The sequence below is a fragment of the Cavia porcellus genome, unplaced genomic scaffold (assembly GCF_034190915.1).
Source record: "Cavia porcellus strain 051 isolate PalLab524CR breed Dunkin Hartley unplaced genomic scaffold, mCavPor4.1 scaffold_2, whole genome shotgun sequence".
NCBI classification, from domain to species: Eukaryota; Metazoa; Chordata; class Mammalia; order Rodentia; family Caviidae; genus Cavia; species Cavia porcellus.
In genome coordinates, this window is record NW_026947485.1 from 65,095,971 (window position 1) to 65,123,101 (window position 27,131).

Here is a 27,131-nt window from a genome sequence, read left to right on the forward strand (position 1 = left end):
GATAAAACACTTATAGCTACTAAGTATCTTTAACTTAACAATTTTTCTTGTAATTTTTATAAATCTTTCTTAAACAAGATGACCCTGCTGATACTACTACCTTAACCACTAATACTCAGAGGGGCTCACACGGCACAGAAAAGTTTTCATTTGTATCATTCATCCTCCTGTGAAATACTAAAATGAAATTAGGATGAGCAAGTCACTAAGGCAAAACTGTTTACAATTATCTCTCAGAATAAGTGATGGGAACAGCTACCGATTGACAAGCTGGAAGATATTCTGTCATACAGTTTCTCTTTGGCTTACAGAAACCACTTCTTTAAAAACAGATGGCATGCTGGGTATGGTGGTGCATGCCTGTAATCCTAGCACCTGTGAGTCTGAGGCAGGAGGATCGCTCTGAGTTCGAGGCCAGCCTGGGCTACATAGTGAGTTTAAGGCCAGTTGGAACTATATGATGAGACCATGTCTCAAACAAAAACAAAAACAGAAACAAAAAAATGCAAAAGTTAAGGAACTTGACCAAAGTTACCCAGCAGAAATGAATTCAGATATAATGGCTCTTTTAAAAAGAAGATTTGCCAAAGACAGCTCCAGTTCACTGTTAGAGCCGCTCCTAGAGTTTGAGGACAGGTCATATCAGCTGCTGTTTTCCACATGGAACCTTTGTAGTCAAAGTGTGTTCTGAGGATCAGAAATAGTAGCACATAGATATTTGTCGGAACTGCAGAATCTCAGACTCACCACTCAACTCCCTTCCATCCTAAGTCTCTGAATCACAATTTGATTCTGATTTCTAGGAAATCCCTATGCAGATGTATTTGACAAGCAGTGATCCTAGAGGACGAGTATAGCTGTGGAAACTGATGTATTCAAATTATGTAGTCTATTAAGGACTTATAGTTAGGTTCACAGACTTATCTATAAGCAGTATCTATATTTTTAGACTCTGTGCTTCAGTTTATCCAACACTGAAATACAAAGTAAAACCTTTGTTTCTGATTGTCACAGAGCTAAAACACCTGATTTTATTCTCTGGTTTGCTTTGCTACTCAGAGTTAGAAAATGATTTTTTTTTTTGTATCAGGAATTAGAAAATAATTTCTAAAACACACACCGGAATAGCTTTCAAAGTCATGATTTGATTTACTTTTACATTACATTATCATAAAATACCTAAATCTAACCAAACAAGACAAATCAGTTTAACAATCCATTCTTCACCAACCCATGAAGGCAAAGAAAACAACATTCAGGAAGTTGTGCTCTACAAGACTCTCAGGAAGCTGAACCATCTCAAAAAGCTATGCTAAGATACAGACTATTCACTGGGGAGTTAAAAAGGATGTCGGTAGGATGAATGAAAAATCATTGTTGAGAATTACTACTGACCAATGATAGGATGACAGTGATGGGTAAATCTGTTTTCAAAGAGGATTGACTGGAGCGGTGAGGGAAACACCAAGTATGTCTTTCATCAATGCAACTGGAATCTGAACAGAACTTGTGATGGAATGAAGAATCCAAATTTGTTGCATTTGTCTTGATGAGGAAAATTTGCTTGTTATGCTATCTTTGGTATAAAAACTACCTTAACAGCCAGTCTGTCTGACATTAAATGTAACACACTATAAAAATACTTCAGTTTGCTGTCATTTGGGGCAGAAGTTCAAGAACACTAGTAAGTGAAAAATATGAAATTGTTGCTGCACAAAATCAGACTGTTATGCTTTGACATTAAAGGAGGTACTTTAATGTTCTGAAGAGGTACTTTTAAAATGTTCCAACCAAAGCATCCCAACAAAGTATCATCTTCATTACTTTCAAATAAACTAATGAAGACTTGAATAGAATAAGTGAATATTTTATGCCAATATGGTTTTTAGCCTAACTCAAATACTTGGTGATACCTAAAATGTTCTACCTAAATACAAACACAAAATTACCACTATTTCAACACGTGTTGCTCTGGTCTGCCTTTCTTACCATTCATAATTCCAGAGGAAGAGGAGGTAATCTACAGTATTCAGACAAGTTCAGTCTCACCCTTCTGATGCATAATCTAAGTGGTTGGTGACTCTGGGCAAATCATTTAACTGCTGTACAAGTATACACAATTCTAGCTGTAAAATGAAGCTTACATAATTTTGAGAAAAGGTGCAAAACAAGACAATTCCTGTGTGTTTCTAAGATTACTACTTCAACATCTGTGTGTCTGAATGACCTTAAACACTATATTGATCTCTCTATTTCCTTTGCCTTCACACTGACGTCCTATTAGCTTTTGGCACAGAGGCCTTTTAACTTAATCCTGTTATCATTCCAGTTACTTTACTAATACAGTTATGCACTGGGAAAGGACTTTATTGGTCTGCATATAGGAAGGAGGTGTCATAAGATTATGATGCAGCTGAAAAAGTTCCACTGCCTAGTGTCATCATAGCTGTCCTAAAGTCACAGCAATGCACTGCTTAATTGACTAGTGATGCCAGCAAAGAAAAATCTCCCACTGGTTGTATAAAAGTACAGCATATGCAGTTAAGGACACCTGGTGTGTAGTAAGTTACATCATTAAGGTCTGTGTGATCAGTTTGATGTTGACACAAGGGCAAAAATACTTAACAAAGCATTTCTCAGAAGAGATTCTATCATTAAGTAGCACATGGCTACACGTTTTCTTTCTTAAGCATCTTCTTCAAATTGGTGACTGATACTGTTATTCCACTTTCTCAGCAAATGACTCAGTTGCTGCCAGCAGCCTCTATTTTATGGAAATAATATTTCCCAAAATCACTGATCCCTCTGAAATTTCAAACTATCAAACTTTCTCAGTCTTCCTATTCCTCTTCTTTCTTTCTTTGCAACGTATCACATGACTGAATACCCTCTCTCTCTGAAACTTCTCTTGGCATCCTTGGCACTGTATCACTGTGGCCCCCTTCTGTACTTTCTCTGTCTCCTCAATTGGCACCACTTCTCGTTCTCAGCCTCTCTATGCTGAGACTTTAATTGGTAATCTATAACCGTCAAGTCTTTTCCATGGATCTTGCATGTATATGATATCTTGCATTATGATATCAATTCTGTAGAGGACATTCCGTTCCACATTTATCTATATTTCCACTTTATAGAAGAAAAGCTGAGACTTGAATCTTTATTCTTCTGCATAAGACTCAATCCCACCTCTTCCCTTCCAACCAATTCTTCTACCTCATCTGCTTTTCAAGTATCTAATAATTGTTAGCGGGTGTCAAAAGTTATTCAGGTTCAAAACCAGGCTCACTTTACTGAAAAATAAATTTAATTTCTTTTACTTGAAGTATAGATGTGAGAGCTTATAGAAAAATCAAAGAGAAAAGTATATCATTCAAAGAGCTCTTCACTGACAATAGTAACATTTTAAAATCTTCAACTTTTAAATTTTTTTCTCTTGCTTTCTTAGGTTATCAAATACTACCAGTTCTTCACAGTGTCCCTAATATCTGCCTCATTCTTTCTATCACTAATACTACCACACAAATCCAGGCTCTTTATCAGCTCATATCAGCATCAGTATAACCCTAACTCCTGTCACTCCTAATACATTAGTTCTCAATCCTGGCTAGAGATTGTTCGAACCACTGGTTCAACACAAGGTTTGCAAACTATGTAAGAATCATCCAGGTAACTCAGTAGTTGTTATGGTTTGAGTCTGGATGTCCACAAAGAGGCATGCAGTAACGGAGGTGAGGTTCTAGAATTTGTGAATGATTCATGGTCCAGTGCTGAGATTATGGGTGGGAGTGCTACACCCAAGTGGGTGTGGCCTACATACAACATAAGGGACAGAAAGAGTTTTCTCTCCTTGCACTTCTTCTTTTTGTTCTTGTTGCTTTTGTATCTGCCACTGCCATGAACCACTGCCCCTCTGCCATGTCACCCTGCCTTCAGAGAAAGCTGAGTATGGACTGAAACCTCCACAAACTGAGCTAACTAAACCTTTCTTTCATTCATTTTAAGTGTCAGGTATTTTGTTGCAGCAATAAGAGAAAAGTAACCATGAGAATAGCAATAGGTGGACTATATAAAAAGGTATGCATAATTTTTATGGTATTCCAATTAAGGTAGCACATAGAATATGATTTAAGCGAGGGATTTTCAATCTTTAATGTGAATATTATTGAAACAAGGATTTTGTTGAACTATAGATTCAGTTAGGGTAAAAGTGGGCCTGAGTTTCTGCACTTTGAGTAGGTTTCCAAATGATTAATACCAATACTACTTTGAGGATCATTCTTTGACTAAAAGGAGAAGGTGCTGCTTAGAAATAATCCATTCAACTCTAGTCTAGATTTCAAACATTACGTTAATCTTATTATATTTGATTCTACAATACTGCTTTTCCAATTAAAAATTGTGTAAAAGAAAGTACAAATTATTGTACTATTTAGTAGCTTTGATTCAATATGGCCTCCACCTTCTTTTTACTTGTTTATTGTTCCTCCACAAAATACTTCAATCTGCATATGCTGGAGACCTAGAAGAGTGATTCTCAAATTCTGCCATGCAGAAGAATCAAGGGGGAACTTGCCAAAACAGTTCTATAATCTATTATTAAGAGTTTTTGTTTGGAATGTGTTTAAAAACTAGAAAACTGAGGCCTGGGCAGTGACTTAGCTGGTGAACTAGAATTATCATTCCTGTGCTATTTAGTTTTAAAATTCCAGATAAATTTCAGTATGATCTATGAAGGGCTTTTACAGCTTTTTCAATGAAGCACAGAATCCTCTGATAACTGTCACAATGTCAGCAAAGCTCTGCAGCTATAAAGGGAAAAGTGTGACTTACCACCTTTGCTTTTCTGGTGACCTCTATTTGATGTGACATTAGATCTGAGTAAGGGAGGAATGCAAAAGAAATAAATAACACTCACCTTTAAAAGACAAATTCTTTTCATAAAGAGTGAAGCACTACTCCCAAGCCAAAATTTCTGTCAGATCCATCATTACTTAATTGCTATTATAGATTAAGCATAGCTAGAAATAAAATGCAGCCTAAAGACTAAACTTGTTCTAGAGAACTTACCAGAAGAGAAGTATCACTGGACTTTTTACTGGATCATACTTAACCCATTAGCTCTCTGCAAAGTTCCTTTCCATAAAGAATGATTAAAACACGCATTGTTTAAATATAATTACAGTAACTGACACATTGCCATTAATCTCCTTCAAAATCCTCCCCCTCACTTCAAATACACTTATACCATCATTCTTGGAACTTTCTGAAGCAGTTCTGGAAGCCCTTTTTCCTGAGTGTCTTCACAAGGTGTGACAACAAATGCAGTGAATGTTACTACTGAGTGCAACCCAATGGAAAGCAAGCTCATAAAAACTTTATGAAGTGTCTTCAATGACCTGCTTCATGGGATCTGATACCATGGGACTTCCAGCTCCTCCTAAAAGTCGAAATAGCCATGAAAGGTAAACAGTTTCAATTGATTCAGGACATAAAGGTAGCTACATCATCATGAAATACATTCACAAGAGGATTTCCAGAACTGCTTCAGCAAGTAGCAGGGGCAATGGGACATGTATGTTTTCAAGCAAGGGAATTTTGAGGGAGATTAATATGCATCTTACTGTAATTGTTTCTTTAAAAACTTAAACAATATATTTTTCTTTTTTTTATTCATACACGTTCACCATAGGGAGTAGATATTTGTAACTTAACAAATCCTAATTCATTTTATTTCGTTTCTTTCTCCCTTCCTGTCTCTACTTCCTCCACTTTCCTTTCTCTTTTTTTTAGTTCATGTTTGTGGCACCTAACGATTACAATCATTTGGGTAATCAGTATGTATACACATAACATATCTTAATTCTTTTTTTTTTTTATTTAAAAGGACAAAGAGAAAAAAAGCAGAACAAAACAGTGTAAGGGTACAAGTGATACAGAACTACAAAAAAAAAAAAAAAACAGTAAGCTATCACCAGTTAATAGATTACATCTTAGAAACGGTGTTTCAGGACACAGGATCAAAGCACACAAAGTGAACATTCAAACAGTGAGACTGAAAATAGTTGTGTTCAGTAATCCAATAAAAAATATTAATATGGTCATCTATTTAACACACCTAAACACCCTTGCTGTTGTACCCTTTAGGGCACTTTTTTCCCCCCCTTTCTTTATTACAACAAAATTTACACATTTTGGGTTTTATTGCTCCCTTAGATCTTATTACTTTTTTTTGTAAGAGAATAAAATCAAGCATGATAAAACAAAGCTGTCAGTCAAAACCAAGGATAGACACAGCACATGATGTAAAAACAGAGTACAAGGTTATCAACAATGGTTACTATAATGCCTCTTGCTTCCTTAAGAAGAATTGTCTATCTCATTAGGTATTATAAAGTTGAACAAAACAGCAGAGAACAAGACCAATAAAACCTAAACATTGTAAATCTTACAGAACCTCAAAAGAGGATAATAGTCAAACCAGAAAGGGCATCATAGTGAATCTTATTGCCTTCAAAGTAGTTGCCTATACTCTGATACTTGATACTTTCATACAGAGCAGAATACAGTCTAATAAGTCAAAAATATCTTAATTCTTTTTACATTCTTCCCCTCACTGCATCTCTTTGGTTCCCTCGCATTTGCAAAAGACCTATGTCCTTGCTTCCTTTTATCTTTTGTCTTGCTTTCTTTATGCTTTAGATTTCTTATATGACAGAAAGCATAATGTATTTAAGTTTATGTGTTTTATTTATTTCATTTATGTTTTCAAGTTGTATCCATTTTATTATGAATGATTCAAATTCATCCTCTTTATAGCCAAGTGTTCCATTTTGTGTAGATATCACATTTCTTTATCTTTACATCTGTTGCTGGACATATAGGCTGCTTCCAAAGTTCAGCTACTATCAACTTTGCTACTGTTCTATAATATAACTTTAACTCTTTGGGGAAGATTCCTAGAAGGGGAACATTTAGGTAAAATGTAATTACAAACCTAATTTTAGTTTTTGAGAAATCTCCATACTAATATCTACAAAGATTGTACTAGTCTACATTCCCAGCAGCCTCACCAGCATTTATTATTTTAATTCTGTTGATTAACATATTTTCTGGAATAAGATGAAGTCTCAGAGTTGTTTTAATTTACATTTTTCTTACTGGCCTATGATGCTGAACTTTTTTCATGTCCTTATTGGCTCTTTGTATTTCTTCTGAGAAGTACCTATTCATTTCACTTGCCCAGTTTCTGACTGGGTCTTTTATTTTGTGGGTCTAATTTTTTTTGAGTTCTCTGTGTAGTCTAGACATTTATCCTTGGGTGTTGCTAGCAAAAAAATTTCCCATTCTGTAGGCTATCTCTTTAATTTGTAGATGCCTTTGCTGTGCAGATTTTTAATTTGATATAACCACATTTGCTGATTCTTAGTATTATTTCTTATGCCAGTGGAGCTCTTTCCAGAAAGTCCTTGCTTACATCTCTGACTTCAAAGAGTTTTACCTGTTATCTTCCATCAGAGATGGTCTTTCTGTTTTAATATTTAATCCACTTTGATTTTAGTTTAGTACATGGTGACTCAAGTCTTCTGCATGTGGATACTCACTTTTGCCTGCATCATTTATTAAAGAGGCTATCTTTCCTGCAGTGTATGTTTTTGTCCCCTTTGTTAAAGATCACAGAGCTGAATGTACCTGGAGCTGTTTTTGCTCCTTCTATTTTGTTCCAATAATCCACCTGTCTGATTTTGTGGCAATTCCATGCTGTTTTTATCACTGTAGATTTTTTTGTATAACTGGAAGTCTAGAATTGTGATGCATCCCACATTGTTCTTATTGCCCAGGATTGTTTTTGTTATTTTGGGCCTCTTTTGGTTCCATGAGTTTAGGGTTTTTTAAATTTAAATTATTTCAGGAATGATATTGATATTTTTACTGGGCTTGGGCTTAATCTGTATATCAAATGGGTTCTTATCCAAAAACAGAGGATATTTTTCCATTTTCTGATATCCATTTGTTATTCCTTCTTCAGAGTTCTATAGTTTTCATTGTATAGGTTTTTCACTTCACTGATTAATTCCTAAGGATTCAATATTTTTTATGCTATTGAGAATGGTACTGTTTTGTTTTGAGGTTTTTTTGGTACTGAGGATTGAACTCATGACCCCATGCTTGCCAGGCAGATGCTTATGCTGCTGAGCTAAATCCCCAGCTGAGAATGGTACTGTTATCCTAATTTCTTTCTCTGTTGAGTTCACTGTTGGTATACAGAAAAATGATTCATTTTCGTATGTTGATTTTTGTATCCTGCTACTTTGCTGAATTTGGTTATTAATTCCAGAAGTGTTTTGAAATTTTTTCTAGGTCTTCTATGTTTAGAATAAAATCACTTAAAAACAATCACAATTTTGATTTCTTCCCTTTGTTTGATTGTTGTAGTCAATGTTTCAAATAGTATACTGAACAAGATGGTGAGCATGCTTATCTTTTTCTTGATTTTAGAGAAAACCTTTTCAGCTTTTCCCCATTTAATATGATGTTGGCTGTTGGTTTAGCATATGGTATACCTAGAACTATAGTCAACAGGGTTTTTTATTATTATGAATGGGTATTGGATTTTTTTTTTTTTTTTTGTCTTTTTTGAGACAGGGTCTTTATGCAGTTCAGGCTGGGCTTGAACTCACTTTGTAGCCCAGGCTGGTCTTGAACTTGCAACGATCCTCCTGCCTCAGCCTCCCGGGTGCTGGGATTACAGGTGTGAGCCACCATATCCGGCCTGCGTATTGGATTTTTAAAAAGCTTTTTTTGTATCTATTAATATGGTCATGTGGTTTTATCTTTGGTTCTGTTTGGGTAGTGTATTATATTTATTGATTTGTGTACACTGAGCCATCCTTGCATCCCTGAGATGAAACCTACTTGGTCGTGAGGTATGATCTTTTTGATAATTTGTTACATTTGCAGTCCCTAAGGAAATTGGCCTGAGGTTTTCTTTTTATTTGTCTTTTTGTCTGGTTTGGGGATTAGTCATGCCTTCTTCCAGGGATGTTTCAAAGCATATACTCATTTTCAATTTTCTTGAAGAGACTGAGGAATATCATAAACTCCTCCAAGTTTCCAAGTTCTTATAGAATTCAACAATGAATCTATCAGGTCCTGAATGTTTCTTAGTTGGTGGGCTTTTTAAATTACTGCCTTGATTTCATTGTAATATGATTTTTTTTCAGAATTTTTCTACTGTTGTTTCAGTTTTGGTAATTTATATGTATCCAGGAATCTGCCCATTTCTTGAAGGACTACAAGTAGGGGGAATGAAGGATACAAGGGAAGAGAGGAGCCAGTCATACAAGAAACCCCAAAACTTAAAGTAGCATAATCATGCAGTACCAATAGAAAAGAACCAAAAGAAAAAACAGTAAGAAAAGCAACAAGAAAGAATAAGAATAACAATGAGGACCAACTAGAAGTGTACAAAACGAACAAATTAACAAGGTTAAAATAACTACAATGGGCAAAATAATCATAGAATAAGAATATAAATCTTTGCACAGTTGTTATAGCAGTAACTCAGTTCTTGCATACAGCTCTCTGCTTTAGAGACAGTTGCCTGTTCAAAGCCCTAGTGACTACTGACCCCTCCCAGTTCACATTCTGGTTTTGAGCTCCAGGCATACCCCACTGTAGACCTGTCAGATTGCCTTGACTGACTTAGAGAGTAAATATGGCAAACTTCTTTGTTTCTTTTATTGCCTATTACATGACCCAAAAGCTGCTATCCCAGGTTTTGATCGCTGTTGTGTTTCAGTACCATCCACAGGAATCTAAGATGGTGCTCTCTCTTTCTTGGCTCTTGGGAGTACTGCTGTCAAAGAACTATTTCCTGATTATGTTGCAGAACTGAGATTCATTTCCTTCTGCTGTTTTCTGTTGGTGGCCTATCTCCATGGGAGGCAGCTGACACTCATGGGTAGTGTGCTGAATATTCCATGTACCCATTCTCTTTTTACATGGGAGAAATAGGTGGCTTGTTATTAAAACTGTCTATGATGGGTGTGATGGACTGAAAATTGATGGTCAACTTAAACACTAGTTGAACTGAATCAGCGTGGTGCTGAGTACAGATGGCCCACCTGAGAATGATTACCAACATAAAAAGGAGACCTGGAAAGGAAGAGTGTTGTTTGAAACTGTTGGTTCTCCTGGAGGAGCTTGTCATGCTGGCTTCCCTGATATGAACTCAGTGTTATCATCATAGGAGTTTGGGGTCTTATTGCCAAGAATGGCTGCAGTTCACTTTGGTGTAGGGAGGTTCTTTGAGCATCGCTTCCTGGCTCCAAGATATGTGCTGTTCAATATCCATGACGAGCTTGTCATGCTAGCTTCCTGATATGTACTCAGCTGTTCTTATCATCGGAGGAGCTCGCAACCTCGTTGTCATTGAGGGTGGCTGTGGTATTTTTCAGAGAAGCCCTGCTCTTTATTTTGAACATAACTTCTTGGTTCCAACGCAAAACCTTCAGCCTGCTGGCACAAATCCTTCATCCTGCTGGCACAGACTTTCTAGCTTCCACTGCTGACCTTGGGCCTTCCCCAGTGCAGATTTGTGAAACAGTCTTGCACAAGTCATTGTTGTAGGTTCCAGGCCTCCTGATGGACTTATGAGAGGCTAGGTTTTCCAGGCGCTGGTGTGTGGACAGATTTCCTGCAGTTTCTTTGTATTTGACTCCGTGGGTGAACATTATAAATAATACTATAAATCATGTGTCTTATAGTGTCTTGTCCTTGCAATCCCTGACTACAATGGGGGACTCCTCTCCAAGGATTTTGCCTGGGGACAGGAGTGCAGGCACATAGCTGTATCCCTTTCTGCTTTTGGTTTGAATCCCTAGGCTGGAGCTGTGCTGTTTTGTCTTCCCACTGGGGAAGATAGCTTGACTGTGGGCTTACTTAACAATCCAGACTGTCTTCGAGGGGATGCCTTGCTTTTTCCCTCAGTATGGCCCTTTCCCAAGATGGCCTGGGGGCTGGGGCTAGGGTATCACGTTCTAGGTGTGCACTGGTTTCCTCTCTCCCACTCTCTGAACTCTGGATGTTAGTCCAAATGGACTTTTTTTGTTTATTGTCCTGTATCACACTTTAGGCTTTGCTACCTCCTCAGAGAACTTGCTTTTCTTCAGCATCAAGTTGGAAGCACTCACTTGCTACAGGTATTCCCTGGCTTTTTTGAGCATATAATTTTTCCATTCTTTATATGTTTCAAGCACACCTCATATTCCAACATGGGAAATAAAGATTCCCAGAAATTGAGGGAAGACATATATTATTAATTATATTAAGTTTTGAAAGTTTTATGTTTTAATGAAGTTTTATATTTGTGTGCAGGGCACTTGTACATAATATTTTTCAAGTCTTGTGTATAAGTAAAATATATAGGACTTGCTATATATTGATAATACTATCTTACATGTTCAAATTAAGTTCTTACAATGTGGCATTATTTTTGCTTTCCTTTACCAGTTCTTTGTATTATGCAATGGTCTGCTGCAAACTAAGGACTATAACCAAATCAAGAGTATTTTTTGACATGTAAAAATTTTAAGAAATTAAAATGGCAATAAAGGACAAATAAAGATGACGGCAACACTGCTGTGTTCCCTTATGTATATATTATCTATAGCTGCTTTCTAGCTACAAAGGCAGAGCTTCCTGAAATGTTTATTTTCTAGTCATTCTCATAAAAAGGTAATTAACCCACAAATAATTCTTTGCTACATAAAAAATTACAATTAAAAGACCTTCTCTTATAGTTTATCTTTTTTTAAGACAGGATGTCACTATGTAAGTGAGGCTGGCCTTGAACCCACTATGTAGTCTGGGCAGGCCTCAAACTTGTGGCAGTCCTCCTGCCTCAGTCTAAGTGCTGGGATTACAGGTGTGTACCACCACACTCAGCTTCTTACAGTTTATCTTTTAAAAATATTTATCATATGAACACTTCTAATTTTTAAAAAATTTAAGACAACAAAATATTTGAACTTTTTCTTATAAATAATTTGGAATAATTAGTATTTATGAAATTCTAGATTGTCTTGTTTAAAGAAATTCTAAAATATCTTCTGAGGCAAAGAGATGAACTAAAGCACTTGTTATTTAGAGAGCAAGACACAGATGAAAAAGGGGCTAGCTAAAAGAGAAAAGGGAGTTTTAGTTTGCCAATGAGTGGTACTAGTTTGATGCAATTAAAAATAGTACAGAAAGAACAGTCTAAAGTAAGTTCCTGTGTCAAGACAGAGTATAGGGAGAATGATAAAATCATGCATAGAAACCAGAAACTACAAAAGACTAAATACAGTTTCAGAAATGCTGAATGTGAGGGACTTCTGAAAAGTCTATATGAGGACTCAACCAGGCAGCAAATGACCATGGGAAACTTCAGGATAAGCTATCAGAGACAGCCTGTATCAATGCAGTTCTATGCACAGCTCATGACTCTTTCACCCTTAAAGTGCCCCAGGATTCTAGGACTATGGAGTTTTAATTTTATGTTGTGCTTTTGCGTGTACAGGGGTGCTTATTACGGAACACAATTATAGGAGAAGGATCTACTGGGCATGGTGGTGTGTGCTTATAATCCCAGCACCAGGGGGGCCGAAGCAGGAGGACTGACAAGAGTTTGACAGCAGCTACATACTGAGTTCAAGGCCAGCCTGAACTATAAACAGTGAGGCCCTGTCTCAGAAACAAGCATGTATTCTCCAACACTATAGAGAGAAAAACCGGTTTAAAAGAAATGTCTCCTTTCTATGGTTAAAATAATGAGCCACAGGAAACTATTTGTTTAAATCATTAAATGAACATATGAAATTATCAAGTGACATCTTCATCAATTCTACCCTTATAAAACATTAAGGAGAAAACATTTTTCACAAGCAGAGAAGATATGTAAGTCAGGTTGGTCCTAACCTTGAGGGAAAAAAAATCTTAAAAGGCTAAAAGTGGGATACATTTAAAGGCAATCACAGACTAAAAAAAAACTAGTTTTAAAAGGAGTTTCTGGGATAATTCTGAGATTACTTATCCCAAACATACAAAAGGTTGAATGAGTCATGTAGTCTCCAAGTCAATCACAGTGAAGTCCAGGATATCAGTACTCTTTCCACCACAAGAAGGTCAAAATTAATGAACGCCTCAAATTTTTATATTATGTTGTGTACCAAAGAACACTATAAAAATTAGGAGGCATAATACAGATATTAGTTATCACTATTACTCTTGAGGCTAAAGACTAAAAAACAACCAGGTAGAGAAATAAGTAAGATACATATTCATAGAGCTTCACTGGAATATTTTCCATTAAATTAAAGTGCTGTTCTGAATACAGGAAAATGAAAACACTCATCAAGTGATATGGCTTATATAATGTGATATGCATGATGGGTCACACAATGTGCTAGCACATGAATAAATATACACATATACACACTCACTGTCACAGACATCTCTCACGGAAATCACTAGGCCTTCTAGATAGTACAGAATAAACACAGCACTAACTTTCTTCACTGACTGAACAAAATGATCTTAGTAAAAACATCACACTTGATTTTTTTTGAACAATTTAAAAAGCATATTATTGTAAACATACTTCAGAATCAACAACTATTAAAGCAAAGCTTTTTGAAAAATTCTAGAAGCAAGATATTAAAGCTGCAATTTAAAAGCATCATTACTCTCCTCAAAATATTTTCTGCTCTAACTCACTTGAGAAATATGATGCAGTCCCATCAATGATGGTGAGTCACTACAGGAGGTGAGCACAGAACAACATCCAGAAAGTCTTATAATAAAAAGCTTCAGGAATTCTGCTACTAGTCCTCTACCACAAATTCAAAGACATTTGTCCTACACTGAATCAGTGTTAGGAAGCAGTACTTGAGTAGCAGTCAGGCTACTGACTGACACTAACCAGTGGACAATGGTAACACAGGCATGAAGTGAAGTGACAAAGATTCTAAAGATTAACAAGTATCACAGTAACAAGAATAAGCAAACAGTAAAAGAGTAAGCTCACAATAGGTCTAGAATGAAAACAATTGATACTTTGGATATACTAAAGAAATGTTTTAAGAAAATATATTCATATTTAACACAATGCTCAATTTAAAGTATAACATTTAATAAATATTAAATTTTTATAGGCCTATATTTTAATCTCATTAAGATCATCACTTTTCCAATAAAGACACACTATTAATTAATTAATTTATTGATACTGGGGACCAAACTCATGGCCTCATGCTTGGCAGGTAGGCGCTTATGCTGTTGAGCTATATCCCTGGTGAGATAAACAATTTTAAAAATGAAAATACTGGGGCTGGGAATTTAGCTCAGTGGCATAAGCACCTGCCTTGCAAGCAGGCGGTCATGAGTTCAATCCCCCAGTACCGATAAAAATTAAAAAAAAAAAAAAATGAAAATACTCTGCGGTCCAATCTTAAAAGCTCCCTACCCACAGTTAGATGTAATTATACAAAAGAACTTCTATGAGCTATATATGGATTAACACGAATGCTGACTGAGAGCTGAGAAATATCTGTTCTGTTGTATGCATAATAAGGAAGATATTAAATAGTGTATGATTTCTGAGCTAAGATTCTGTGTTACATGAATGACTATATCTAACCCAGTTATTTTATATATATATTTATATGTAAAATATATATTAAAATTCAAATGTAATACAGCAAGTATTCAGGTACACTTTAGTGAAGACTGAATGGGAAAAAAATCCACATTTTAAATTTACAGGAATCAAAATGCTAATCTTGGGGCTGGGGATTTAGCTCAGCGGCATAAGCGCCTGCCTTGCAAGCAGGCAGTCATGAGTTCGATTCCTTTTTACAGGCCTATATTTTAATCTCATTAAGATCATCACTTTTCCAATAAAGACACACTATTAATTAATTAATTAATTGATTAAAGGAAAGTACCAATAAAAAGGAAAAAGACAAAAAAATGCTAATCTTTATGAAAAATGATGTTGGCACTTTAATAAGGGATTATGTTCTGTGATCTTTATTATTTTCTTCTTTTTGTTTTGGTTTTATCCTGTCTTTTATTTTTAATTTCTTAAGCAAAGATAGGATATTTCATAACTTTCTTCTTTTCTAATAAATGTACTTGGTATTACAAGTGTTAAAGACTTCAATAAATGCATTCATCAATATCTATCCATGGCTTAGTGAACTGATCACTTCTAAATAATATATCACAGGTCCCACTTGCCAAGATTTGCCATATTCAACTTGTACAAACTGTATATAATAAAATCAACAAAAAGAAAGTACCTTTACTAAAACTTATACTTTTAATACAGTCATGCTCAACTGGTGATTGTCATTCAAGAAAAAGTGAGCAATGTTTTAACTGCTCTCAATTGCATTTTATTTCAAAGGCTGACTGAACAGATGTAGGGTTTTTCCTATCTAAAACCACGTGATAACTTTATTTCAAAACAGCTATGATTTTTCTGGAATGAAAAAAGGAAGAAAAATGGTAGTTAAGATATTGTTAAGAAGACCAGTGAAATAAACACTGATTATTACATGTTACCAAGACACAAACTTTATAGTGTGGAATATTAACAGAAAAGTCTCACCTCTACACAGGCTTTCATCCCTGAGGCAGCAGCATAGTGAAGGGGTGTGTTTTTTTTGTTATCAACAGCATCAATAGCTGCTCTCTCATATTCACCCTGGTCAAGTTTTGCCCCTTTCCATCTTAAGATCATCTGCAGACAATCTGCTCTTCTGAAATCATCTTCCACAGGGCGTGCTAAACGAGGATGAAGGGCTCCTTCTGATATCATAATCTGTGGTCCCATACACAACAAATGCATAGATGTTTCATTGTGCACATTCCGTTTATTTGGATTTCCATCTCTACCAAAAAGAAACGTCCTAAAATGGAAAGGAAGGATGAAACTACTTTTTTCCTAGCTGGAAATACATAGAAGAGAAATATAAAAGATAAGCTAATCCAATTTCTATTATGTGTTTGAGACAGTGATGATAGTTAATAATTAAACACTGTATACTTAAACTTGCATCAAGAATAGATCTTGAGCATTTTTACCACACACACCAGTAACAAAATAAGGCAACAGATACATCCATTAACTTGATTCTATATCAAAACATCACGTTGTACACCTTAAAATATATACAATTTTGGTCAATTATATCTCAATAAAGCTGGCAAAAATAATCTGTGACTTCATCTACACATCTAACTAAATTTTCAAAGACAAAAGAATACATAAATTAAATAAGTCAAGATTATTTTTAGGAAAGGAAAGCAGCAAGGTAATTTCTACTTTTAGTACAGTACTTTGAAAGTCTTAATAAAGACCTTATGAGTCAATGTTCTTCAAATAGGAAAAAAAAAAAAACATTTGACAACTGGAGGCTGAAGTTTTAAAATAAAGTAAAAAGTTAAGTATAAAGTATTCAGCCAATCATAAAAATAAACCAAACTGGTAACTAAAAGACAATATACAATTACCTTTTAAAATAAGTTTTCAAATCCTCATTTAATAGAATAACAAAATGGTGGAAACAGATCTATATTTCTAGCTTAAAAGAAGCAAAAATGTTAACTTGATCAGCAAACTTTAAACTTGCAGGTCATTAGACCCTTTCATAATTTTAAAAATTACTGCTGGTTACGAAGAGCTTTGGAGCACTTGTATTTTAAGTTTAATAAAATGAGTGAATAAAAAATCAACACAAAGTAGAAATCGTCTGAGACTTTGCTTTTGAACTTGAAGAGAACCATTTTTACTCCCATGATGTGCCCATTTCCAAAACAACATTTGAAGTCTACTTTTAACTGCTATTCTTAGGTACTGATTTATGTGAGTTACAGTCATAACCAAAGTCCACACACCATGCAGTTGGGCTAGTTATCTATGTTCCTTATCAACATATACTTTAATATTTGACTGTGGGAGAAAAAAAACGCAATAAGTATCCCCAGACACCTGAAGAAGTAGCACTAGAAAGAGGACTTCTGGGCTGGGGATTTAGCTCAGCGGCCTAAGTGCCTGCCTTGCAAGTGTGTGGTCGTAAGTTTAATCCCTGGTACTGGTAAAACAAAACAAGACAAAACAAAATAAAACAAAAAATGACTTCTGTAGTCAGCAATTTTTAATTTAAAGCTCTTAATCTTAGGCAGGAGGAGGTAGGTAGGAAGCACCTCTCTCCACTGGTGTTGGAAATAGACACTGAACCAGGGAAAGTGCTCTATCACTGAGATATCTTCACCTTTCTTTTTGTCTTAAATTTTGAGACAGGGTTTCATTAGGTTGCCCAAACTTGCAATCTTCCTGCTTAAGCCTGATGAGTAACTAGGATTACAGAGGTGTACCACTGAGTCCTGCTATCAATGAACTTTTTGTAACAGATCTAGCCTATGCTTTCTGAATAAATCTTTACCTATGCATAATATTTTTTAAAACATACACTGATCTTCTGAAAAATACTAAGTTATGCAGCCCTTCTAGATGTTGACACATTTCATTAAATAATGCAAACTACAAAGTTACATTAGTTTATATCAATCTAATCAGAAAAGTAAGTATTGTTAAATCAAAGGTAATGAATACACATGATGAACAGCTACTTTGAAGGAGACATTATGCTATCCATTGCTGATTCCATATTGTCATGCTGTGAAAAGCAGTATGCTTTTCTTCTTTTTCAGAGTGGTTTTAGTCTGTTGTGTATTGTTTAATTTCAATATACATGAATGTATGGACAGTTATTTTGAAGAGAATAAGAGACAGTACGGTAGCCATTGTTGATTTTCCTACTGTCTGGTTTTGAAGGTCTGTAATGCCTTCATTACTCTGTTCTGATTAGTTTTATACTATTTTGTTTTGTATGAATTCATTGTGTGTGAAGATACAATTATTTAGAAGAAAACAAGAAACATTATGGTAGCCACTGTAGATCTCTTGCTGTCTTGCTTTGAAATCTGTGTCACATCGTTTTCTTCTGATCTGCTTTGTTCTGTTTTGTTTAGTTTTACCCTCTTTAAAATTAAAAAAAAAAAAAAAGGTAGATTGCAAACTGTTTGCAAATTCAAAATCTACCACTAACAACAAATATAGCAGTTGTTTTCCTTGAAGTGGGACTTGACCTTCTCAGTAAGATGTCAGCCAAGTGTCTGAATAACCATGATTTTTACAGTTGTTGGTAGATATAAAGTAGTGTTTGATGAAAAAAGTGGTTGAACTTACAACTCAAATATTGTAAGTGCTTCTCTGAGTTATCATAATACTTTGCTATATAGCAGTGCTTCATTTACTTCCTAGATGTCACACAGAATACTAAAAAGATGATGTACTCAAGGATGGAGATTAGTTAAAATTAACAATCTTACTACTTCATAGAAGATATTTTTGAGTAAAATTGGTTTTACCTTTTTAACTGTTGGTGCCTACGGGATGAATATAGAATAGCTTGTTGCCACTGTCTTGGTTTTTAAAGTGCCATCAATTTAACTGTTTTTTGTACTATTAGCACAAATGCCAACACAACTAAAAGGCAAATTATATCTTATTATTATTTTTAAAAGTTTTGACCTCATATACTTTTTGAAATACTCTTGGAATCTAGGAATGCTCAGAACATATTTTAAGATGACGAGACTAAATGATTTTCTTTTTGTATGAATGAGTGATAAATAGGAGTGGTAACATTCTTTTTCTTTTCACAGAATTTTCTTATTAATACATGGTTAGAGTACATAATGATCACATTTATCTTGGGAAGTTTGTACATGTATATAACATACCTTAATTTTTTTTCCCTTTCTCCATCCCTCCCAGATTTCTTCTAACTCTTGTTCACTTTCTCATTTGAAACTCTCTATTTTCATTTTTTCCTTTAGCTTATGTTTTAAATCCTTTTTTCCCTCTTGACTTTATCTTTCTATATCATTTCTCTTTTTATTTGAAAAAGATTTTCCTACTTCCTATTATCTCTATCCTTTATTTTGTTATTTATATTTATAACCATGTGACATTTAATCTTGTATTCTGGTCTACATTCACTTAACAGTCTCGAGATGCATCCATTTACCAAAAATGCCTTAACTTTATTCTTCCTTACAGCAGAACAGTATTCCATTGTGTATAAATATTACATTTTCTTGATCTATTCATTTACTGATGGGTATATGGGCTGTTTTCAAGATTTAGCTATTATAAATTGTGATGCTATAAAGATGCGTAGGTATGTATCACTGTATGCATGGGTGTGAAGCTATCACTGTACTAAGATGACTTTAACTCTTTTGGGAAGATTTCTTGAAGCCATATAGCTGGGTTGAATGGAATTTTTAGTTTTAGAGTTTTTGAGGACTTTTCAGGACTCCTCATAGTGGTTATACAGTTTACAGTTGTATCAACAATGTAGAAGTGTTCTTTTTTCCTTCTGCAGTCATACACATTTGTTATGACTGATTTCTTGATGACATTCATTCTATCTACAGTAATACAGTATCTCAGTGTGGTTTTACTTTGCATTTCGCTAGTGGTCAGAGATGTTGAACACTTTTTTATCAATCACATTTGTTTTTCTTTCTTTTAAGACAAGTTCTTGCTATGATGCTCAGGCTGGTCCTGAATCATGAACTTAAGTGATTCTTTTACCTCTGCCTCCTGAGTAGCTGGGACTATAGCCATGTACCGTAACACCTAGATCTAATGATTTTCTTATACAGTATTTTCCAATTTATGAAGTATATTTGAGGGTTATACTACAAACATAGCATTTAAATATGTTTTATACTCTAAACAAAGTTTTAATTAATCATGACTTGATTTTAAGTATTACTGGAGTATTAAATATTAAGAGGCCAAAGGGCCGGGGATTTGGCTCAGTGGCGTAAGCACCGGCCTCTCAAGGGTAAGGTTGTCAGTTCAATCCCTGGTACCAAATAAATAAATAAATATTAAGAGGCTAAATCAACAATTTTGTAATTTCACTAACACTCAAAAAAAAAGGTCCTACTAAGATGCTTTAATAGATTAATGAACCTTTAGGAGATTAATCAACAAATAGTGTACTGAAAACAATACCAAATGTCTAGTACTATATTATAATATTTACAATCTAATGGAGAAGAGTTTAATAATGAAAGTATGGTTTTAAGTATAAACTGTGGGAATTATGGAGCACAGAAAGTGTACTTCAAGTCCAAGTACTTGGGAATGAATTCATAAACAAGGTAGAAACCAAATTAAGACTTAAAGGACAAGCAATTAGAAAAGAAAGAAGACATGTGAAAATTGAAAAACAACAGGAGCAACAAGAAGGATGAATTCCTAAAGATGGGGAAAACAGGAAGGAAGTCAAGCAATTTGATGGACAGGATAATGTTGAAAAGTAATGAAAGATTAGGCCAATTCATAGAATGTGGGAAGGTGTAAGTAGTTTTGAAAGCTAAGCAGAACAGTACAGACAATAGGGTACAATAAGTTTCTCATGACGGAAAGAAAATTAAGAAGTTATGCTTTAGGACAATTAATCTATACATGAAGTTTTTAGAGTTTAGAAGCAGAATAGATTGGCAAATAAAATTATGGGCCAGTTATTTTTACTGGGAGCAGTTAGTTGATGAGCCAATTAGGTTTATAAAAGAGGATATTAAATTTGGGGGAATGGGAATGAAAAGAAGTACATCTAAGAGACAAGACTTAGTTAACTTAGTAGATTTGGTTAAGTAAAAAAGTAATTGGGGCTAGAAATTTAGCTCAGCAGCATAAACGCCTGCCTCATAAGTGCCCAGTCGTGAGTTCGATCCCCAGTACTAAAAACAAAAAAACAAAAAACCCAGTAACTTACAGATGATTTGAATGTAGGATTTAGATACAAAAACTAATAAAGATCATTAACAGTGTATTATGTTAGCATAATATATACATCGTATCGTTAACTGACTATCCTACAAGGTCTGTGAGGTAAATACTCATTTTACAGATAAGGAAACTGAAGATGAGAGTGACTAGTAAGTTAATTTGCCTTTCTATTAAGTAGCTGAGGCAGCCATGACACAACAGTTGATCTCTACGTGGTAAGAGTCTTGTTTCAGAGCTCCAAACCTGCAGTCATCTGCAAGGGAAACTAGCTTTGCAATTCACAAGCTTTGAGAGTTTTGACAAGTCACTTATCCTTATGGTACTTCAGTTTTCTCATCTGTAGGATGCATACAATAAGCTGCCTCATAGAACTGTAATGAGGACTAGCCAAGGTAATACATGTAGAGCACTAGAATATAATAAACCCTCAGTAGATATTTACCACTATTATATTACATTGTTATATAAGTACAATGCATCACTGTTATTAACACAAAGACTCAGTTTTGGGTATAAAAGGAGAAAATTTCAAATTAGCTAAATTGAAGATATTTTTAGATATTTCATAGGTATCTAAACAGATAAATGATAATTAAAAATAAATGCAAAAATGAGATAACAGCAAAATGTACTTGATAAAGTCATGGGCCAAGATGATGTAAATTATTCATGAAATTTTTTACATGCACAAATACTGCTCATAGCTGAGCTGTGGTGATGCACGCCTGTAATTCCAGCACTCAGGAGGCTGAGGCAGGAGTATTACAAGTTTAAGACCAGCCTGAAGTTTAGCAAGATCCTATCTCAAAAAACCACAACCAAAACCAAATACTATTCATAAAGATATTTTCTTTTATAATGGTTTCATAAAAGTTTTATCTGAGACACTATACTAGATGCTAGAACTAAAAAAAAGCAATCTTTAAAAAGTTCTTATACAGGTAAGCAGAGAGAAGGCATATAAAAGTTGTAAAATACAAGGAGGTAGTGTATAATAAATAAGTGACACTAATAAAAAGGTCATAGAAGTTAAAAAAAAAAAAACCTGAGATTCCTGCTGGGGATTTAATTCAGTGGCCTAAGCACCTGCCTGGCAAGTGCAAGGTCATGAGTTCAATCCCTGGTACAAAACAACAAAAGAAAACAGGGTTTTGACAATCTAAGAAGATAGATATACCACGTCCAGGGCCTTAAAGAAAGTACAACGTTTAGATAGAAAGGTGAAGAGCAAGGAAGGAGGCTATCCCTAGAACAGACAACAGCATGGACAAGCAAACAGAATACTCAGCACATATGTTCTGGGGGTTCCAGAAGGAGCAGCATAATTTGAATGATAATGCTACACAGAAGAAACATTAAAAACTTTAAAATGTTTTTGAGAGTTCTAAAGAGCTTTCAATACTAATTTAAGGATTACATTTCAGTGTATAAGTCAAGATTTCTCTTCTAACATCAGACTTTCATAACTACATAACCAACTTTAAGAAACTGAGATGTTCTATTAAACTGTTCCATTCTTTGTTCCTTTCATTTTGCCTTTAGACAGATTTTTTTTTTAGCTGCACTTGCTGGCACAGTCCTGTTAATCTCAGCACTCTGAGGGGCTGAGGCAGGAGGATAGATAGCAAGTTTAAACCTAGCCTGAGCTTTTAGCAATTGAGTAAGACCTTGTCTCAATAAAAAAGTAAAAGGCAGGGGATGTTAATTAGCATGAAGGCCCTGGGTTCAATTGCCAATACCACAAAAAGAAAGCAATCGATAGGGAGGGAAAAAGGGGTAGAGAGACTTTCTAAATAATTGGACTTACTAAAAGAATAAAACTTAAAACCTGATCATAAATAGACAAAGCAAATACATTTGTTTTTCAAGTTAAAGTAGCTAGTCAGAGTTTAGAATTTTGCTTTTGACACCATTCTCTACAATTCTGGGGATACTTTTTTACAACTGAAATGTAAACTAAATACTAGCACTTAATTAAACACTATTACTTCATTCACACTTTGAAACACACCACAGCTCAAAATATATTTATAGCAGAAAGAATATGTGAAATAAACTATTAAATTTTTTGGTTCAACTTGGGTACAATAAAGAAAATCATACTAAATCATAAGGAAGATCACAGCAAATAATTTAGGCATATTTAGTTTTATCAAGTTTAGCTCACACAATACCAGATGACATATACCTATGTCTATTTTCAAAGACCATAGTTGTCTTCTCTTTTCACTAACTTGGTACTAAAAGATTTATAACAATACTCACCCTAATATTCTATTCATTCCATGTCTAGCAGCATAGTGTAATGGAGTATTGTGCTGGTAGGGCTCCCCGTAAGATGTATTTGGATCAAGGGATTCTTTTAGCTGAGGGTTGTTTTCATATATTTGGCAAGCCAGGTTTTCATCACCATTGATGAGTGCTTTTCGGAATTTGGTAGTTGTATTTCCCATGTTTTGTTTTCTGTTAAGCAGTGGCACCTTTTTCTTTCCTCTTTCAGCCACTTCTTGAATGTTTCTGCAGCATGTTTCACATTCTAATGCAAGAAAAGTTATTTAAATTAGATTGTAAAACAGTAATTACAAAGCCTATCCTAAATAAACAATGTAAGGGAAAAAACATTACATTTTACCAAATTTCTTAGCTAAATGAACTTCCACATTTTAACACTGTCCACATTAACTTCTGTAAGTTAAACTGTAACATCTTCCAATAGAGACTGTTAAGGTTTTACAGGCTGTACTTTGCACCATCAAGTTATTTATATATATGAGCTTTCCACTTTCCTCTTCACATAGGTAATAGCCCAGCCTGACTGAATTTTAAAGTTAAATACACTTAAATTTCTAATCAAATTAAATATAAATCATACTTAGCTAATTTACATGGTAATAAAAAAAACAGGAAATTCTATAAGAACTGAAACAAGGCCTTAAATTACAGTAAAAGAAAAATGAAAATAATACTGAAAAGGACATCAGAGAAAAGCTTTTCACATGCAAATATACTTGATTATACAACTCACTGATACCCAGATAATCAAAGCAAACTGATAAAATAGTTCATACACAGAACAAAGGAGGAAGTGATTATTCTGCCTTTTAAGATCATTAAATTTATTTCCTCTACAATAGAGAATTTAAAACAAGGCTAAAAACATCAAATGCTTTTGAATATCATGTCTAAAAAAGAAACTATGATAAAGGTATAAGACTATACTATTGAGACAGTGTGAGGTGGGTGTGGAAGGTCAAAAATCCTCAAGTTCCCATATGTGCATTGAAGAAAACAACTGCTTCTCAGAATAGTTTTAAGGATTACAAGAGCAACTTTATATTAAAGTATAGTCCTTGGTTAATATGTTCAATAAATGCTACCTTTGGTCTATTACATTACATATTGTTTCTGAATTTGTTACTGATTTATGAGTTATAGTTTGAATATTCCCTAAAGACTTGCATGTTTGAGGCTTAGTGGCCAACCTCGGAGAAGTTCGGTCACTGGGGCACATTCTTAATGAGGACACTGCAACCACAGCCCCATTCCTCTTTCTCTTTTTGCTTCCTCACAGACAAGAAGTCCGTCAGTCTATTCAGCCAACACACTATCACCATGATGCACTGTGCCACCCCAGCCCCAAGACAACAGGGTCATGTATCATCGACTTTGAAACTATAAGCCTAAATACACTTTCTTCCTTTTAAGTTAATTATCTAGTATTTTGGCACAGTAACAGACAGCTAACACAATGATCAAAATTAGTGACAAGAAACTATATAATAAAAACAGATATGAAACATTGTTCTATCCAAGAACTGGCAAGTAAGCATGGAGTTTAGCATGGAATGAACAGGAGAATAAACTGAAAGTAGATTGGGCCAGATTAGAATTTAGAGTTAAATGTGAAACAGTTAAACACTTTTACACCGAGCAGGGACTTAATTATTTATGCTTTTAGAAACTTAACTGTTACTGCAGTTGGCATGCCTATAATCCCAGAACTCTTGGAGCCCAAGGCAGAAGGATCTTGAGTTGAACACAGCCTGGGCAATCTACAGACTTACTAAAACCTTCTCTCAAAATAAAAAATGGGGTGGGGATGCAGATTAGTGTGAAGGCCCTGGGTTCAATCTCCAGTAGTGGAGGAAAAATTTAACTTACGAAAATATAAAAATTAAAATGGAAGGAGGAAAATTTAAGAGGCAGAGAATATGAGTCCACCATGCTATCCAATTAATTCAGTGGTAAGACTGGACATTCAATTCTAGAATACACATGCTGTTCAACACAACTGTAGTACCAATCTCAACAGAATATAACTTAAAAAAGGATGGAAAACAAGTGAGTTGGTTTTCTAAATATGTTATAAAATAAGTTCTCAATCATGGCTACATATCCTTATAATCTGGAGAACTTCAGAGTCCTGCTACATTGGTCAAGCTACATTTTAGACCGATTAAATCAGAGTTTCCAGGGGTTGCACTCAAGCCTTGGTTTTTAAACTCCCTGGGTGATTTCAATACACAGACACCAATGCATAAAAAGCTCCTAGATTCCTCCAGTTAAATGTCACAGTATGACATCTCCTTGTCTAATTTAGAGATAAGTGTTATATACTTATTATAGTACTATAGTAGATTCTGTGGGCCAACTATACTTAATGAGGTAATATAGTATTATAGTATTATAGTAGAATCTGTGGGCCAACTATACTTAATGAGGTCACCAACTAGGTCTTTTATGGATTCTTTGATATTGATTTTTAAATTTTAAATCTAAATTATATATGCATAGTGAAATGTTTTGAAAAAGTTGACATTTTGATAATCACACATATATTTATGTATATATAATATATATTTATATATATTGACAATATTTTTATTCTACTGGATCATACTACATATTGTTAAAATTTTTATTTAATTCTTCGGAAGATTGTTGAATTTTTAGCCTAAAGTACTATTTTTTTATTGTCTCAAATTAGAAGAGCAAACCCTGCTCTCTTATACTCTGTATTTATCACAGTATACTATGGACATGAGATTTTTGGGAGGGGAGAATAGCCTGGATTTTATTTTTTTCCTTTAGTTTTTCACAGAATCTAGGAGTCATATGTTTATTCTCAGTGAAATAATTTGTGTTTTGAGGTACAACTCTAAGTACTTAAGATTTGTTTGTTTTGTTTTGCTTTTGAAAGGTTTTGCTATGTAGCACAAACTGGTCTCAAACTCACTGTGATCCTCCTGCCTCTGCCTCCTGAGTGGGGGGATTACAGGCATGTGCCACTATGCCAAATTCTAAGTACTTAATTGTAGACTAATTCCACTGAGTTTACTGCATATTTTTACCTACACAAATATAAAGGATATCATGTGAATTTTGAAAGATCTTGTCTAAGATTTTAGAAGCTTTCAGTTATTTTGATCTTATCTTTCTTGACAGAATACAGCTCTAACTTTAAGCATTTTCAGAGTTCTGGATCAGACTGATCCGTACTTTTTTTAAAAAAAAATTACATTATAGTATTACTTTAGTGAAATGTTCTATAAGAAAAGAAATTCGTATCTTAGATGTAAAAAAAGAAATAAGACAGCAATGTTTCTTGAGGTATTTATTTAAAGTAACAAGGTATTTTGAAAAGAATCAGTAATAAAAAAAGTTCATTAAATATTACTGTTACTCATATTAAAAAGTTTAATGGCATCTAGAAGCTATCCTGTGGCTTGCAGCTTCCAAATCTGCTTCATTTTAAAAAATCTGATCAATAAGCCTGAAAATTACCAGGAAATACATCATTTAAAGACATAGTTACATTTCCCTCAGATTTATCCTCATTAAATCTTGCCTAGAAATTTGGCAGAGCATCCTTTATTTTCATAGCCAAAGTTATGACTGCCCAAAGTGATTATTCACTCTGAGTAAAAATCCTTACGTGATATTTCTCCATATAATATGTAATATATAAATATTATACTGATTTGATACTTTCTTTTGGGGGTGCTATTATAAATGGTAATTAAGTGTTCATTTCTAGCATATATATAAAAATACAATTGAATTTGTATGTTTACCTTGTTTCATTAACCTGTTAAATGCACTTATTAGCTGTAGAAGTAAAAAAGAAACTAGTTTTTTTTGTGATTTGAAAGTAAATTCACATCATCTACACGTGAGAGACAGTTTTATTTATTCCTTGTAAATCTGTATT

The 27,131-nt window shown here is 34.5% G+C and overlaps 1 protein-coding gene across 6 annotated transcripts in view; it reads right to left on the reverse strand.

Moving 5' to 3' along the window:
* Ankib1 (ankyrin repeat and IBR domain containing 1) overlaps positions 1-27,131 on the reverse strand; it is a 177,575-nt gene that overhangs the window by 69,830 nt on the left and 80,614 nt on the right. For 5 of the 6 annotated variants that reach the window (XM_063242858.1, XM_063242827.1, XM_063242820.1 and 2 more), the window contains exons 2-3: positions 23,186-23,456; positions 15,653-15,953 (exon numbers count right to left, since the gene is read on the reverse strand). In XM_063242858.1, coding sequence (XP_063098928.1) covers positions 15,653-15,953; positions 23,186-23,373 — 489 coding nt within the window. In that variant the 5' untranslated portion in view covers positions 23,374-23,456. Of the gene's footprint in view, positions 1-4,830; positions 4,875-15,652; positions 15,954-23,185; positions 23,457-27,131 lie in introns of those variants that run through there. The other variant, XM_063242869.1, reaches the window with a different exon arrangement.